Genomic DNA, 18,441 nt, shown 5'->3' on the forward strand with positions numbered 1-18,441 from the left:
AGGATGATGCATTCAATTGGAGGATGCATTATGCATATTTATAACGATATAGAATTATATTGTCTAGAATGATGTATTCAACAGGCTACATCTGTTGATACAAACTTTTTATTTTGTGTTCCCTTGACTATAATGACACTACACCCACTGCTGTATATTAGTGTAAGCACAACCTTACAAACAGAAATAATGTGAGGAAAACATTTTATTTACCAACAAATGGGAAAACATAAATATACACGGTAAACAGAAGAAGAAATATTCCATTCCCTTTAATCCACAACTTGTATTTTTATCCTTGGAATTAATTGAATAGACCACATCTACTAGTGTTTAATGCTGACAGGATCTGGTCCTCATGGTTCTTGGGCATCTACATGGTTAGCTCCTGCAAAAAGTAAACAAACCACTTTATCTTAGGTGTCAACATTGAATAGAATCTACAACTTTACTGTACTGATGGAAATGTGCCTGTCGTCACCTCAGAACATAGCAATCAAAGGTAAAATGTAAATTACAATTGATATTACATTCACAACACAAGTGACAACCAATGAAATATTCTTACCATGATGGCATTAACAATGTCATTGTTGTTGTTCTTGAGCGCTCGTATAGCCTTCACACGAGATACGTTGGCTTGTGACATCACCAGCTCAATGTCCTTCACCTCTACGCCAGTCTCATCAACCTGCAAAGCATGATGGAACACAGAAGTGAATTGGGAGGAAGTTGTAATAAATCAATCATTTAGAATGGATTATCATTATATGGTTTGAGCACGATGAGGAAGAGAACTTCTGACGCCATAAATGTATTAATTACTTAAATGTTTCATGATAAAAAGTTGAGTAAACATCACAGAATGTAGGTCCCAGTTCTGACAGAACAGCGCTAACCAATCTGGGATCAGGCTTGGTTGGAACCAGTGCGAAGACCTCACCATTAGATAGGTTGGAAAAGTATGTGGACACCTGCTCGTCACACACCTCATTCCAATATGGAGATGGTCCCCCCCTTTCCTGCTACAACAGCCTCCACTGCTTCCATTCAGCCACAAGAGCATTAGTGAGGTCGGGCACTGATGTTGGGCGATTATGCCTGGCTCGCTGACGGCGTTCAAATTCATCCCAAAGATGTTTGATTGAGTTGAGGTCAGGGCCCTGTGCAGGCCAGTCAAGTTCTTCCACACCGATTAACAAACCATTTCTGTATGGACCTTGCTTTGTGCACAGAGGCATTGTCATGCTGAAACAGGAAAGGGCCTTCCCCAAACTGCTGCCACAAAGTTGGAAGCACAGAATTGTCTAGAATGTCATTGTATGCTGTAGTGTTAAGATTTCCCTTCACTGGAACTAAGGGGCCTAGCCTGAACCATGAAAAACAGCCCCAGACCATTATTCCTACTCCACCAAACAGTTGGCACAATGCATTCAGGCAGGTAGCGGTCTCCTGGCATCCACCAAACCCAGATTCGTCTGTCATACTGCCAGATGGTGAAGCGTGATTCATCACGCCAGAGAACACGTTTCCACTGCTCCAGAGTCAAATGGCAGCAAGCGTTGCACCACTCCAGCCGACGCTTGGCATGGTGATCTTAGCCTTGTGTGCGGCTGCTTGGCCATGGAAACACATTTTATGAAGCTCCCGACAAACAGTTCTTGTGCTGATGTTGCTTCCAGAGGCAGTTTGGAACTCGGTATTGAGTGTTGCAACCGAGGACAGCCGATTTTTACAAGCTACGCACATCAGCACTCCCATTCTGTGAGCTTGTGTGGCCTACCACTTCGCAGCTGAGCCAATCCTTTTTCTGCAGTTTTGATGAAGATCACTCCGCGACACACACAATGCAGCGCACCTAGACATTTCCACTTCACATTAACAGCACTTAAAGTTGACCAGGGCAGCCCTAGCAGGGCAGACATTTGACCAACTGACTTGTTGGAAAGGTGCTATCCTATGTGCCACATTGAAAGTCACTGAGCTCTTCAGTAAAGCCATTCTACTGCCAATGTTTGTCTATGGAGATTGCATGACAGTGTGCTTGATTTTATACACTTGTCAGCAGCAGGTGTAGCTGAAATAGCCAAATCCACATACTTGAGTGTGTATGTATATAAGTAGCTAGGTGAGACAATCACACATCACAGTCATTGTAAGTAAATGCTTTCCTTGACCCTCACCTCTTCCTCTTCACTCTCCTCCTGTACTGTGGGCGTCTGTGTGTTCTCCTGGATGCTAGACATTCTGTCTTCTCCCTGGACCTTGAACTTCTCTGCTGCTGCCAGTTGAGCTTGTTGGGACAGGTCCTCAATCTGGAACAAACGGAAATTCACTTTCAGAAAACAGAACTGCAAGAATATTTTAAGCATATCTTGGTATAATTCATAGAGAACTTAACATACTTGTGAAATAAATGGCTTATAACAGCTTTAAAAAGGCATTTATAAACTATTAGAAAGTATAGCATGTCCCATCTGAAATGAAAAGCTGTACTGTCAAAGCCAACCAAGATGAAATTGATGAATGATTCTTCTAGCATTTCTGGTTACCACTTAAAATAGCATTATGTGCCTTGGCTTCCCCAAAGACAATGCACATATCTGATATAAAATGGCATCGATTCCAACCTTAGCCTCTCCGAAAACGATGTATGTGTCGGAGGCAGAGCTCTTGTAGACGTCTGGCTTGGGGATGACAAACAGGATGTTCTTGGACTTCCTGATGGTAACCCTGGTTATGCCCGTCACCTGACGGAGGCCCAGCTTGGACATGGCCTGGTGTTGACAGAGAAGATCACTACATTTTTGTCCACAGAAAACTATAGTAGCTAATCAACATATTGTCTGTAGGAAACACTGTCCAAAGGAAACTGAACTGAAAGTCATTACAACTGAAAAAATAGGTTTTTACACTGGGTAAAAAAATTATTTAGAAAAAAGAAACGCACACCTATAAAGGCGAGGTGCTGGCTAGCGGAGTAGAACACTAGAAAATAAAGGAAAGCCGCACACTCTAAGAGCTCAGATGCAACAATTTAATAACCAACGTTTCGACAGCTAAGCTGTCTTCATCAGGGTATCATCACAAACACTGAGAGATGAGTCATTTATATAGTGTCAAGAGACACACAGGTGTTTGTAATCATGGCCAAGTATGGCCTAATATCATTGGTTAACTGAAATATTTAAAAAAAATGGTATACAAGGAACATACAAATGGATAACATATGATCATAGCATTTGTAGTCTAAAAAGTATCTAACAAACAATTACAATGGCAAAATCACAATAATCACAAGAATGGCTTCAGATCAAAGTCTATGTTGAGACCGAAGGGAGCAAGTGTCTTTAAATTAAAGATCCAGGCAGCCTCTCGTTTTAACAATAAATTATCAAGGTCACCCCCTCTCCTCGGGAGGGTGACATGTTCGATGCCAATATAACGCAGAGACGAAATCGAATGGCCTGCCTCCAAAAAGTGGGCCGCAACTGGGTAAGTCAGGTTTTTGCACCTAATGGTGCTACGGTGCTCTGAGATACGTACTTTTAATTCACGCTTTGTTTTACCCACATCATTTTTACCACAGGGACAAGTTATAAGGTAAATAACTGCCTTAGTGGAACACGTAATAACACCTTTAATTGGGATAGATTTCCCTGTTTGGGGGTGTTTGAAGGATCTACATTTGTAAGTGCCATTGCATTGAGCACAGGCATTACACTTGTAATTTCCATCCAGTATGGGCGCGAATAGGCGTTGTTCAGGAATATCTTGGGGTGGTAAATCAGAGTGTACCAATTGGTCTCTGAGATTTCTGCCCCGCGAGAATACGACCAGGGGAAGATCAGAAAACACATTACCAAGACTATCATCATATTTCAGAATGTGCCAATGTTTGTGAACGATTCCTTTAATTTGTTCAGAGCACTTTGAATAGCGGGTAGTAAGAACGCATGAATGCGTCTTTTTGCGAGGATGTTCGCGGGGCAGAAATCTCAGAGACCAATTGGTACACTGATTTACCACCCCAAGATATTCCTGAACAACGCCTATTCGCGCCCATACTGGATGGAAATTACAAGTGTAATGCCTGTGCTCAATGCAATGGCACTTACAAATGTAGATCCTTCAAACACCCCCAAACAGGGAAATCTATCCCAATTAAAGGTGTTATTACGTGTTCCACTAAGGCAGTTATTTACCTTATAACTTGTCCCTGTGGTAAAAATTATGTGGGTAAAACAAAGCGTGAATTAAAAGTACGTATCTCAGAGCACCGTAGCACCATTAGGTGCAAAAACCTGACTTACCCAGTTGCGGCCCACTTTTTGGAGGCAGCCCATTCGACTTCGTCTCTGCGTTATATTGGCATCGAACATGTCACCCTCCCGAGGAGAGGGGGTGACCTTGATAATTTATTGTTAAAACGAGAGGCTGCCTGGATCTTTAATTTAAAGACACTTGCTCCCTTCGGTCTCAACATAGACTTTGATCTGAAGCCATTCTTGTGATTATTGTGATTTTGCCATTGTAATTGTTTGTTAGATACTTTTTAGACTACAAATGCTATGATCATATGTTATCCATTTGTATGTTCCTTGTATACCATTTTTTTAAATATTTCAGTTAACCAATGATATTAGGCCATACTTGGCCATGATTACAAACACCTGTGTGTCTCTTGACACTATATAAATGACTCATCTCTCAGTGTTTGTGATGATACCCTGATGAAGACAGCTTAGCTGTCGAAACGTTGGTTATTAAATTGTTGCATCTGAGCTCTTAGAGTGTGCGGCTTTCCTTTATTTTCTAAAAAAATTATTTCCCATAGACTTAAGAAATAATGCCCTAATAACTTCATGTTTGGGGAATGATGCTTTCATTATGATGGTACTTCAAAACAATGTGTCGTATAGCAGCTCATTTTCAGCACCTCAGAGTAAAAAAAGTCATCTGATTAATAAAATCCTTAGAAGTAGCTGGTCCATGGCAGCTGGTCCAGAGCAAAAGTTGAAAACAGGGCTTTTGGAGGTATTCAAATGGGTTTTGGGAAAGAAAGTGGTTGTTGTGCTTGTGGCCAATTCAATGTACTCTAGGAACATGTGAATGAACATAACTGACCTTTCTAGCTTTCTTTTCACTTCTACTTTGTTTGGCTTTGCTGACTGGCTCCTCGTCGATCTCAGCTGCTGCAGCAAGCTGAGGAGAGAACAACAGGTTTGTAAAAATCACTTATTCTGTAAGTTGGACACATTCATCAGTAGGTTGTCATTTATCATCATGACTCATGTACTAGAGGCACCTCTGCAGAGGGGTCACTAGCTGGCACAACCACAAAGTCAGAAAATCTGATGTTAAACCTAACCTTAACCACACTAAACCCTAATGCCTAACCCTAACCACACTGCTAACCCTAATGCCTAACCATAACCATACCCTAATGCCTAAGTCTAAATTAAGACCAAAAAGCAAAACATTACTTTTACGATATACAGGGGGTACCGGTACAGAGTCAATGTGGAGGCTATATACAGGGCTTACCGGTACAGAGTCAATGTGGAGGCTATATACAGGGGGTACCGGTACAGAGTCAATGTGCGGGGGCACCGGTGTCAAGGTAATATGTACATGTAGGTAGAGTAATTAAAAAGTGACTATGCATACATAATAACAGAGAGAAGCAGCAGCGTCCCGGGGGGGAGGGGCAATGAAAATAGTCTGGGTAGGCATTTGATTAGCTGTTCAGGAGTCTTATGGCTTGGGGGTGTAGAAGCTTAGGAGCCTCTTGGACCTAGACTTGGCGCTCCGGTACCACTTGCCATTTGGTAGCAGAGAGAACAGTCTATGATTAGGGTGGCTGGAGTCGAATACATTTTTGGCGCCTTCCTCTGACACAGCCTGGGCCGTACACACTGCCCTCCATAGTGCCTTGCGGTCGGAGGCTGGGCAGTTGCCATAACAGGCAGTGATGCAACCGATCAGGATGTTCGATGGTGCAGCTGTAAAACCCTTTGAGGATCTGAGGACCCATGCCAAATCTTTTCAGTGCCAGCATCGGTCTGTGGTGGTATGTAGACAGCTATGAAAAATACAGATGAACACTCTAGGTAGATAGTGTGGTCTACAGCTTATCCTGAGATCCTCTACCTCCGGCGAGCAAAACCTCAAGACTTCCTTAAATATGGCGCACCAGCTGTTGTTCACATACAGTTGAAGTCGGAAGTTTACATACACATAGGTTGGAGACATTAAAACTCGTTTTTCAACCACTTCACTAATTTCTTGTTAAACTATAGTTTTGACAAGTCGGTTAGGACATCTACTTTGTGCATGACAACTCATTTTTCCGAACAATTGTTCACAGACATTACTTCATTATCACAATTCCAGTGGGTCAGAAGTTCACATACACTAAGTTGAAAGTGCCTTTAAACAGCTTGGAAAATTGTAGACCTCCACAAGTATGGTTCATCCTTGGGAGCAATTTCCAAACGCCTGAAGGTACCACGTTCATATGTACAAACAATAGTATGCAAGTATAAACACCATGGGACCACACAGCCATCATACCGCTCAGGAAGGAGACGCGTTCTGTCTCCTAGAGATGAATGCACATTGGTGCGAAAAGTGCAAATCAATCCCAGAACAACAGCAAAGGACCTCATGAAGATGCTGGAGGAAACAGGTACCTATATCCACAGTAAAACAAGTCCTATATCGACATAACCTGAAAGGCTGCTCAGCAAGGAAGAAGCCATTGCTCCAAACCCACCATGAAAAAGCCAGACTACGGTTTGCAACTGCACATGGGGACAAAGATCGTACTTTTTGGAGAAATGTCCTCTGGTCTGATGAAACAAAAATAGAACTGTTTGGCCATAATGACCATCGTTATGTTTGGAGGAAAAAGGGGGAGGCTTGCAAGCCAAAGAACACCATCCCAACCGTGAAGCACGGGGGTGGCAGCATCATGTTGTGCGGGTGCTTTGCTGCAGGAGGGGCTGGTGCACTTCACAAAATAGAAGGCATCATGAGGAAGAGAAATTAGGTGGCTATATTGAAGCAACATCAGTCAGGAAGTTAAAGCTTAGTCGCAAATGGGTCTTCCAAATGGACAATGACCAAGCAAACTTCTAAAGTTGTGGCAAAATGGCTTAAGGACAAAGTCAAGGTATTGGAGTGGCCATCACAAAGCCCTGACCTCAATCCTATAGAAAAAGCGTGTGCGAGCAAGGAGGCCTACATACTCAGTTACACCAGCTGTGTCGGGAGGAATGGGCCAAAATTCACCCAACTTATTGTGGGAAGCTTGTGGAAGGCTACACGAAAACATTTGACCCAAGTTAAACAATTTAAAGGCAATGCTACCAAATACTAATTGAGTGTATGTAAACTTCTGACCCACTGGGAATGTGATGAAAGAAATAAAAGCTGAAATAAATCATTTTGTCTACTATTATCCTGACATTTCAGTCTTAAAATAATGTGGTGATCCTAACTGACCTAAGACAGGGAATTTTTACTAGGATTAAATGTCAGGAATTGTGAAAAACTGAGTTTAAATGTACTTGGCTAAGTTGTATGTAAACTTCTGACGTCAACTGTATATGCATAGGCCCCCGCCCCGTGTCTTACCAAAGGCTGCTGTTCTGTCCTGCCGAGAGAGTGTATAACCTGCCGGCTGTATGTTCTTAATGTCGTCGTTCAGCCAAGACTCAGTAAAACATAAGATATTACAGTTAATGTCCCATTGGTAGGATATACGTGCTTTCAGCTCATCCCATTTATTTTCCAGCGATTGAACATCAGCTAGCAGGACGGAAAGCAAGGGCAGATTAGCCACTCGTCGCTCTAGTTCTGCCTCCAGGGCAAGATTCATGACAAACCTGCCATTTATCAACTGTACAACTAATAAACAACTGATTGAGACAGGGGCCAAATTGTCAAAAGTTAACAGGTGGTTGTGTTAAGTATATTATGGTCAAAATCAAGTTAATAAAAAAGGGGATAACCAATCTATTTACAAGAGGGATTCCCCCCCTCGACTTGACCGCCTGGGTGTAGGGGAGCAGCACCCCCTGCTGGCCAATGGCCACACTGTACCTGTGCCTGCTGTGTCTGTGTTGAGTCCTGCTCCTCCAAGTCTGGTACGGACTCATCACTGTCGGAATCTGTGCCAGACCCTAGACACCACCAGATGCATTCAATTAGAACATGGAACATGTCACAACATATCACAAAATCAGTTTTTTAGTATAACATAAACAAAATAATTTACGTAAGCAGAAAAGGCATCTATAAGGGAATGTAATTATGTGGTGATATAAGGAGTCAACTTGGTTACAAACACATTCATACACTTCCCTGGGACAGTTGCAGGACATTCGTTTGGGAAATGCTGCACAAATACAGAGGTCTCTGATTTGAAAATGAGATTGTGAGAGAAACGGAAATAAAATACTTTGCGCTTGGTTCATAGAACCGCGGTTACGTCAGTAACCCGTTATAGCCACTAGACATGGTTGTAATAAACAGAGCGTTTCCTGTTTTCTTCCAAAAAAATATGTCTCCGTTTTGAACGGTTTAAGCTAGAAAATATTATGACCCCATCAATGAAAGATAAGACTCTCAGGAACACGGACGCGTCTTCGGTTTCCTTCTACAATGCCCAAAAGCGGCAGGACACAGAACAGAGTGGACAAGACCAGGCACTTAATCAGACTTGGGGGAAAAGACCATCAATCACATTTTCTACACCAATCATACAAAACTTCCCATTTCCTTTCTGATGCATTTCACTTCAAACCATACTTCCTTCAGATATAATTTTTGGCAGTACTTCAATCAGACTGATTTGTAATAAACGGTCATAGCCCCAATAAAATGAAATTATATAAAAATGGGGTTGCTGGACAAAAAAAAAAGTTTGAGGTTGGCCCCTGGGTGTAGGAAAACAAGTCAAATACACATTTTGCCATTGGTCAGGTTTTGGTCAGGTTTTGGTCAGGTTTTGGTCAGGTTTTGGTCAGGTTTTGGTCAGCACTAAATGGTTGCTACTACAGAAGCCAAGCAAAGGGTGGATTTTCTAGAGTGAGGATGAACCAAACATAGACTGTAGGTATAAAGGTAGTTAAGACAACCATTCACATAAGCATTAATACATCCCACTACAACAGAAAGTGTGGTCTGAGGGGAAATATATATTTTTTTTATTTGATTTAATTCAGCATAAGAGACCCTCACAATGGTCTATATTTTACCTGCTGTAAAAAAAAAAAAAAAATCAACAAAATCCTGTTAGTACAATGTCGGTGACTGAACAAAGTCTTACATTTTACCCCAATGTATTCAATGAAGAAACTTCTAAATGATGCATACTAATATTGTTAGTGACACTTTAAAATTGCCATGCGAAGCAGGCCAATGCGGATTCATAATACCCTTCTTGTTGTTGACCCTTCTTGTTGTTGACCACTGGCTTTACCACAATGGGCTCTGGATCTGGTGGGGGATCAGTAGGGCTGGGCGATATGGCCAAAATATTATATCACAGTATTCATTAAAAAAAAAAAAGTATTTTTAGTTTCTGAATAATAAAATAAGTTGTACATTTGCTTTCTGAGTAGTGAGTGATCCTAGAGTGGCAACACATACATTCTAAGTGATTTCGATGAGTCTTTCTCCATTCTGATTATTTTATACTGTTCAATTCAACCAAAACAAATTTCAGCACTTCCTGCACTCAATTGCAGCGGTGGAAAAAATACCCAATTGTCATACTTGAGTAAAAGTAAAGAAACGTTAACAGAAAATTACTCAAGTGAAATTCACCCAGTAAAATACTACTTGAGAAAGTCTAAAAAGTATGGTTAAAAATATACTTAAGTATCAAAAGTAAAATTGATAAAAATTCACTTAATTTCAAATTCCTTATATTAAGCAAATCAGATGGCACCCTTTTCTTGTTTATTCATGGGTAGCCAGGGGCACACTCCAACACAACTTACACACAAATAATGTGTTTAGTGAGTCCTCCAGATCAGGGGCAATAGATGTCAAGAGAACATCCCTGGTTAAGTGCGTGAATTGGACTATTTTCCTGTCCTGCTACGCATTCAAAATGTAACGAGTACTTTTAGGTGTCAGGGAAAATGTATGGAGTAAAATGTACAGTTTCTTTAGGAATGTAGTGAAGCAAAAGTTGTCCATTTTTTTTTGTAAAGTTACCAAAAATGACTTAAGTAGTACTTTAAAGTATTGTTACTTAACTTCTTTACACCTCTGCTCAATTGAGAATGTCCACACTACCACGTAGGGCTGCAAGACATGGGCAAATAATCTAGGACTTATTTTTAAACCAAATGTTGCAATTGTGATTTCACTTTGCGAATTAGAGCAAAACTGTTGGAATCATGGAAATAGAATAACTATTCTAATTCTATAGTTAGAATATAATAGTGGGAACTTTCAATACAGTGTTGTTTGAGATGACAATTAATTAAAATGCCAGGGAGGAGTTATTGTGACAGGGTAGGAACTAAAGTTTGATAAGTGTTTCCTAGGGGACCCTATAAGCTTTGGCTACATTGCATGTTCTCTCTTAGCTACTTCATGTAGCTAACATATTCTTGCTTTGCATTTTCCTCTTTGATTTAGAAGATACTGTTGCACAAACATGCTGATTCAGGTCTACACCATCACTGGTATTATCAGACTGTATTAGCTAGCTACGTTTGCTCTTACTCAGTACATTTATTAGCAAGCTAGCTATTAATGTCTAACAATTAGGGTCTCAAGATTTAGAGCAACTCGCTAAGAAAATAAACTTGCTGATGTAAGAAACACAAACTATTAGTGTTATTATAGAACTCTAGTGGATTTATATTAAGAAGCAACAATGCTGTTTTCTATTTGCATGTGCTGCATCGACCATGCAGACTAAACACAAGTGTCCCGTGGTTGAGGAACATCAAACGCGCCCCTTGAATTGACAGGGGCGTGGCTTGGTCTATGTGGAAAGTAGCACGGAGAGAAAGAGCGGAGAGAGACGACTCAAGTAGTGAAGTAAACTATAAAAATTGACATTACACATGACGTATCACATTGAACAAACCAAAACATTCAAATACCGGTATAGAAGGTAAGTATATCATAAAGTACGGCATACCGCCCAGCCCTAGGGTTCAGTGATAAAGATGGAGGTGACGGAAGGAGGGGGACTCCACTGGTGTGGGTCGATGGCGGAATACGGGTGAGCCACCGCCGGGTTCGTCTAGTGGAATCAGAGGGGTGACATGGACAGGGGATAGCCTGGGAGAAGACGCTCAAGGTGCTGGTGGTTTAGGAGGGACAAACACCTCCACACCAGTGGGGCCAGTAAGGAGTTTCCTTATCAAATGGAGATGGAGGAAACTGGAGTACAGTGGTGGGAATATTTTCAACAGCAGGAGGCTCAGTAGCAGAAGCTTGGAGAGAGGCAACAGAGGCAGCAGCAGGCATATCAACCTGCTTCTCAGCTGGTTATTCAGCAGCCACGTCTACAGACACCTCTTCAGCTCTGTTGTCAACTGCTGCAGACTCACAGGGCAGTTCAGCCTTCAAAACAGAAGCCTCAGCAGATACAGCTGTAGCCTTATGCACCTGGTCCTTCGCTTGACCTTCTGTAGCTCTCACGGGGGGGGGGGGGGGGCAAAGCAGTGGAGAATGACATAGGTGCAGGAGCAGCATGTTCGCAAAACACTTTGAAAAGAGGAAGGGCAGGCTTTAACAGGTGACGTAGCCAATGGAACAGCCGTCACTTCTGACAATGAGACCTGAACTGGAAAGGCAGTAGGTTTAGTGGTTGTGGAATTCTCTGGATGGACAACTTCAGCCTTGGAGGCTATTACAGCTATGGCAGGAGGTGCTGGGGAAAAGAGGACAGCGTCTTCAGTTAGGAGGCTGGCGGCAGTGACATCCACTTGCTGAACGTACGAGGCAGAGGATAGTTCCGGTGAGGATAGGAATGGAAAGGGGTTTATGAATGTGTGAAGCTGCACCAGTGGTGTCTGGGGCCCTCTCAGACACGGTGGGAGGAATTGGTCTGGCATTAACTGGGGCCCTCTCAGACACGGTGGGAGGAATTGGTCTGGCATTAACTGGGGCCCTCTCAGACACGGTGGGAGAGAATTGGTCTGGCATTAACTGGGGCAGCGTGGTTAGAGTTGGCTGGTAGTAGAGCGTCAGGTAACAGCACAATATTGTTAGATTCAGTTGGCAGCGTCAGCCAGAGGGACAGGTTTAGTAGAACATTAGACCTAGTAAACCTCTCATTATTCCCTGGCTGCCCAGATTTTATTACCTTGGGTTGTGGGGTGGCCTGGTCCTTGCCACCAAAATGAGAGCCGACAGGGTGCGAAGCCAAGGGTGAAGAGGGGGTAGTGGAGGAGCAGTAAAGAGTGGCGAGACTTAGAGAGAGGAGGTAGGGTTGGTTGGAGATGGGCGCTTGGTGTCAAAAGAAGGCACAGCTTTGGGCGAAGAGGACAGAGGAGGTGTGGTCCCACTTTAAGTCTTGTTAGTTTAGGGGGCTAGGGGGTCTGGTAGAAGAGCACAGGGTAAAGGAGTAGAGGAACTTGGAAGCAGAGTCTAAAGGGAAGACAGGATGTCAGTTGGATTTGGAAGACAGTGACAATGTCATAAGAGAATGTTGAATGTTTGCCCTAGTAGACTAACAGCAGCTAATGAGGATCCATAATCAATACAAATGTCAAGGACAAAATCCGACTAGTCGGTGCAAAAACAGTCACACTATACAGTGATTGACAACATCATAAGTGAATGTGAAATCTCAAGAACTACAATATTCACATTTAGCAGATGTAGAGCCAGAACAAGTAAGGGGGGAAGTTAAGTGTGTGTGTTAGTTCACAAAAGGCTTATGGGGGAGGAGTGGCAAAGGGAGTGGTTTCTGTGGCAACGCATATTAGATGCACTTAACTCACATACAACAGTAAAAAAAAAAGCACACTGTCAACAGGCAAAAACATGGAGGGACATACAGATTAGTGTGCACTGCAACGCAAACTACTAAGCAAACTACTAGCAAGGACAACCTGCTTCTAAAAAAGTGTTATACATTTCCTAAAAGACAGACCCACAGTACAGTAGTCAAAACTACCCTGTGCCAGACTGGCAAAAACCTGACAGATGGTTCAGGTGATTTACAAAGGGGACGGTGTCATTCAATAGATTTGGAAATTGTGTAGTTGGTGATCATTGAAAGTCCCAAGTTTAGACCGAAAAAGGTGACCCTTTCAGAAAGAACATTGCTGATTCCTTAGTGCTTAAGAGGAAACACCACTTAAACATTTTAACCAACCAAATTGGCATAAGAAAAGCACCTAGAGGGACAGTTTTCATTAAGTTGTAATAAATGTAACCCACCTGAATGAATAGCAAATGACCTGGAATGACCATTAACATCATTAGTCTGGACCTTCACCTTGGGTTCCTCGCTCTGACTGGCCTTTTCGTTTTGTTGGACTGCAACGCTCACAACCTCAGGGGCTTCAACCACTGCAGGTGGCGTCAGATATTCTGAAGCAGTTTCTTGCTCTTCCGTGGTGGCTTCAGAAACTGGCCCTACTTGCCGAGCTTGTGCTTCAACAGCAACCTTTGGCACTTCAACAGTTGGCTCATCTTCCCCAGCGGTCCCCCTGTCTTCCTCTGGCACAGCAGTAGGTTGGTCTTGGGTTGTTGGTTCTTCTTTAACAGGGCTCTCAATCTCTTCTTCATTCAGCTTGTCCTTAACCTTCTCAGTGTAATCTTCAACTGCTTCGGCAGCTACAGTGGGGTGTGGAGCAGCCATTTCCTTGGTAACCTCAAGTAGTGAAACTGGTTTGTCGATACAACTCCCATCGACTCTCAACACTGGGAATCCAGGAAAAGAGTAGGAGTAGAAAGGGGAAGTAGAAAGAGTAGGGGGGGAGTCACAGCGACATTAAAAGCTGCAACCCATGTTGGGAAACATTTTTGTATTTTTTTTTTTAAGTGGGATACTGTTCCAAACGATGGAGTGAGAGAGTCTCTCTCCTTAAGAATAACCATATGCGAATCAAAACTGGGGCTGAATTTAGTCCAAATTCATCTTAACAAGAAATTGGAGAAACCAATACTCCTGTTTAGAAACAACAACTCCTAAAACATGTACTAATGGAACTACAATACACGTGATGTTTCTACACACAGAAGGACGGTAAAATGTAGACCACCAAGTTGTGCATGATGAGCCCAATGTGAGTTTAATCGGTGACAGTATAAACCATGAGTCTTTGTGAGAGTGTTTGTGACAGAGATAATGAATATTTGTATTCCCCTACCAGTCTAATCATGCAGTGCCCCACATTCAAGTGAAACACCTTGGGACCCATCATCTTTCAGTACACAGACTGAAGAAACAAGCACTAAATATAGGGTCAATAAGGCTATTCATTCAAAAGATGTGATAACTACTCATCATAAGGGAAGAAAGTGAAGGAGGAAATTAAACGAACATGCTTTACCTTGTGTAAAATTTCAGCTAGATCAGCCAGAAAGTGTACGGAAAGTAAGATTGATGAAAGATGTAGCTGAATGTAGAGCAGTTGAGGAACCGTTGAATTGTTCATACTAAATGAAAATGCTCCAGTAGACTGGTGATTCACAAGCCGTTTTACAAATATTACAGATTATATTTAACATTAGGCCTACACCATTGTGAATGGATAATGACCACTGGTAATCCAAGCATATAGCATATTGTCCATTGAAAATAAAAAATTATCCAGTAATTTAGCAAATGTTTCTTACCGATAAAATTAATAGCTGAGATTCTGAAAACTGTAATTCGTGAGGACATCACTATGCTTTCTCATTGCCTTTTTGAATAGGTCTTCGCCACAGACATTTTGCAGTCTGTTTTTTGGAGACAGATTACGTTCCATGCAAGACACCACAAGAAAAAGTATCATGGCGTATTAGTTTGTTCATTACACCCCAGTCCCAAGACAAAACTCATACAGTGCAGGTGAGTACAGTAGAAAGAAACCTCATAAAGTATAGGTGAGTACAGTAGATGTTTAAGAGTCCAGGAAACCAAAACAAACCCTGTTGGATTCTATGTTAGAGTTTACGTGAGATTACACACACAAGGTTTGGTCTAGTATGATCAGAGTAAAGAAATCCCATGTTGAGAAAAGAGAAACCGATTGTTTAGTAATTTTGCTGTTGAGTTCCTTGGACCCCATATGTGGAAAAACATATCATGCCAGGTCAAGAGACAGCCTGGAGGACTGTACAGACACATTGAGAAATATGGATAAGATACTAACCAGTCTCTGCCTGTGACTGTTGCAGCTCCATTGCTGGGACTGTCTCTGTGATGGTTTCACCTGGCATGTCTGTCAACAAACACATTTGGAGTCAACAGAAATATTACCAGTCAATTCTGTACTCTGATGAACAACAGTAGGAATCCCCCTACTTGTAAAATGTGTGGGTCGACCACCACCAACCTTTCTAGTCAAGACAAAAACCTAGCATCCACACAAAATTATTGGTCAATTTAAACAGACATAAGCAATTTAGAGGTTATTGGCTAGTCTTGCACAGACAGCTATGTGGAAAGCCTGGCAGGTAACGTAAGTCATTCAATAGCAAAACCCCTGGTCAGAGTAATGAGTGTAATAATGTCTAAATGTGACTGAAATGGGTAACAGGTTTGGCTAAGATGTGTTTGGATGGGCCAAGACATGACAAGCTGTGAAATATGGAACAACTTAACGGTGTAACTTGAGCTACAGTATACGTAACTCTGTCATACATGAACACGATAAAACACTGCAGAGGTAATAACTCAAAAAAAGCTACCTACAGTAACTTGAGGTCTTATAAATGAAAATTGTTAGAACTGCCTGGAATATAACCTAGAATTTCATGATGCAATACAAGGTATGGGGCAAACTGCTGATTTAGCTAGTTAGCTAGCTAGCTAGCTATCCAACTGGCTTGTTAACAAGTTGACTTGTTTGCTATCTCACTTTATTCACACACTCTTGTTGCACATTTAAGTAGATGGCCATCTCACACCCTATGGAATGTTTAATAGTGTATTACGTACAAATGTTATTTGGAAACTAGCTAAAAGAAACACAGCTAGCTCACGTTGGTTTAGAGACAAGAGACTGGCGTTGTTAGTTAGCTTGCTAGCGAAATCATACGAGATGATAACCATAAAATGTGAATTCCTCAGTAATGCCAAACTTAAGAATACCTACTTACGATAACTAACACATATAATGGCACACAATTCTAAGTTAGATGTCGACAGATTGTCACGAGAAATACTTACTGTGATAGGAGTGTAGATCTAAGATGGGTGTAAAAAAGAACTACAAGTACCAGAACGAGAGATAACTGACTCAACTTCCGGATTTATGCAAATAACCCTCTTGGAAATAGAATACAGCGACAAAATTCGGATGGGTATAGTTTGTGGAACGTTCCAACAGGAATCTGTTCCAAAAACGTTGTAAATAACAAGTTTGTCAACAACTAACGCATATAAAGTTGTATAGCGGCAGAATAAGATACCAAGTAGGGAGTGGGCTATTTCATTAAGTTTTTCACTTACCACGTTTATTCTGGAAAATGCCTTTCCTCACTATGGACAAACATTAACAATAAGCTACGTGGGAGTTGATGCCTATTCGTCAGCTTGTTGAATTGATCATGCTACTTTGTATGCGTTGTCTGTTGGCAACCGTGTACTTTATGAAGTTTTTGGAACAGATGCCTATTTGAATGTTCCACAAATTATACCCACCCACAAACTACTACCCTAATATCCCACAACTAAAGTATTGTGTAATTGGTCAGTACCATTTCTGTTTACATAGTTTCAGCAGGAGAGGTGGCTCATAATAATGGCTGGAAACCATGTTTAATGTAGTATATATCATTCCACAGATTCCGCTCCAGCGATTACCACGAGCTCGTCCTCACCAATTAAGGTGCCACCAACCTCCTGTGGTAGTTTGTCCACAAGACCTTGAACTAACTTTAGATTCAAGTTTTTGTAATAACGTTTGTCTGGTAAGATTCATTACAAGGTGGGCCCTTGAAAGAAAGTCAAAAGGGCTTGAGCCCTTGCTGCACCAGGTTGTGGAACCTTTGGGCCCCATGGCTGGCTACCACCTTGCCTAAATCAGACTGTGATACCAATTCTTGGTATACATGTCTGAAACAAAGCATTGCAAAAACTTGGAAAGTCCCCGAAAAGCCAAAATGTGGAATAAAATTACATTTTAACTTACTCTTAACAGTTTTCTGAGCGTTTGATCCTTCAGCTAGTCGAAATTTGAGAAAAAATAGACACAGTTAAGTATTATTTACACTACTTTTTTAGAGTACCGGGACTGCCGTTGAAATTTCTATCACCTGACATTTGGCAAAACCATGTAAACGCCTACAAGATTGGTTAGTATGCATATATTGCATGCAAATACTTCCATATTGTGCATGTGCCTTAGGTCATGAGCTAAAACAGACTTTCCTCTGTCGAGACGTCCCTCTAAGGTCCTTCTGCTAGCTTGTTTGCCCCGGCCTGCTAGCTGTCTGAATCACCGTGTCTCCAGCCAGCCCAACAACTCACTGGACCCCTATGATCACCTGGCTATGCATGCCTCTCCATAATATCAATTTGCCTTCTCCATTACTGTCCTGGTTAGTGATTATTGTCTTATTTCACTGTAGCCACACTCAAGGTCCTTAGTTCCACCTCCAACATATGCGGTGACATCACCTGGTTAAACGTCTCTAGAGACAATATCTCTCTCCTCCTTACTCAATGCCTAGGTTTACCTCCACTGTATTCACATCCTACCATACCTTTGTCTGTACATTATGCCTTGAATCTATTCTATCGTGTCCAGAAACCTGCTCCTTTTACTCCCTGTTCCGAACGTACTAGACGACCAGTTCTGATAGCCTTTAGCCGTACCCACCCTTATCCTACTCCTCCTCTGTTCCTCTGGTGATGTAGAGGTTAGCCCAGGCTCTGCAGTGCCTAGCTCCACTCCTATTCCCCAGGTGCTCTCATTTGTTGACTTCTGTAACCGTAAAAGCCTTGGTTTCATGCATGTTAACATTAGAAGCCTCCTCTCTAAGTTTGTTTTATTCACTGCTTTAGCACACTCTGCCAACCCGGATGTCCTAGCCATGTCTGAATCCTGGTTTAGGAAAACTACCAAAAACCCTGAAATTTCCATCCCTAACTATAAAATTTTCGACAAGATAGAACTGCCAAAGGGGGCGGTGTTGCAATCTACTGCAGAGATTATGTCTTACTATCCAAGTCTGTACCCAAACAATTCGAGCTTCTACTTTTAAAAATCCACCTTTCTAGAAACAAGTCTCTCA

General features: G+C 41.9%; 1 protein-coding gene and 1 long non-coding RNA gene across 3 annotated transcripts; one reads left to right on the forward strand and one right to left on the reverse strand.

The window, feature by feature from the left end:
• Window positions 1-187: 187 nt before the first annotated feature.
• LOC115165455 (nascent polypeptide-associated complex subunit alpha) lies at window positions 188-16,463 on the reverse strand. Of its 2 annotated transcripts, XM_029718586.1 has the most exons (9): window positions 16,373-16,463; window positions 15,354-15,422; window positions 13,429-13,914; window positions 8,110-8,189; window positions 5,128-5,205; window positions 2,631-2,777; window positions 2,184-2,315; window positions 569-691; window positions 188-388 (listed from the first exon to the last, which is right to left on the reverse strand). In XM_029718586.1, the coding sequence occupies exons 2-9, from the start codon at window positions 15,418-15,420 to the stop codon at window positions 374-376; spliced, it is 1,128 nt and encodes a 375-aa protein (XP_029574446.1). In that variant the 5' UTR covers window positions 15,421-15,422; window positions 16,373-16,463; the 3' UTR covers window positions 188-373. The 2 variants fall into 2 exon arrangements, with proteins under 2 accessions (XP_029574446.1, XP_029574447.1); XM_029718587.1 differs by lacking the exon at window positions 13,429-13,914 and having other exon boundaries at window positions 16,373-16,457.
• Window positions 8,943-9,289, forward strand: LOC115165456 (uncharacterized). The gene is made up of 2 exons (XR_003870173.1): window positions 8,943-8,991; window positions 9,036-9,289. It is a non-coding gene; the product is annotated as an uncharacterized LOC115165456 (long non-coding RNA).
• Window positions 16,464-18,441: the final 1,978 nt, after the last annotated feature.

This window comes from Salmo trutta, chromosome 28, assembly GCF_901001165.1.
Source record: "Salmo trutta chromosome 28, fSalTru1.1, whole genome shotgun sequence".
NCBI classification, from domain to species: Eukaryota; Metazoa; Chordata; class Actinopteri; order Salmoniformes; family Salmonidae; genus Salmo; species Salmo trutta.

Bases quoted from the DNA above. Each gene is read 5' to 3' on its own strand.
- LOC115165455 (XM_029718586.1), bottom strand. From the start codon at position 15,420: ATGCCAGGTGAAACCATCACAGAGACAGTCCCAGCAATGGAGCTGCAA. The intron at 8,190-13,428 runs GTGGGTTACATT...GGTGGTGTCTAG, and splicing joins GTCATTTGCTATTCATTCAG to GGTCTGGCACAGATTCCGAC. The intron at 2,316-2,630 runs GTTGGAATCGAT...CGTTTGTTCCAG, and splicing joins TCGTTTTCGGAGAGGCTAAG to ATTGAGGACCTGTCCCAACA.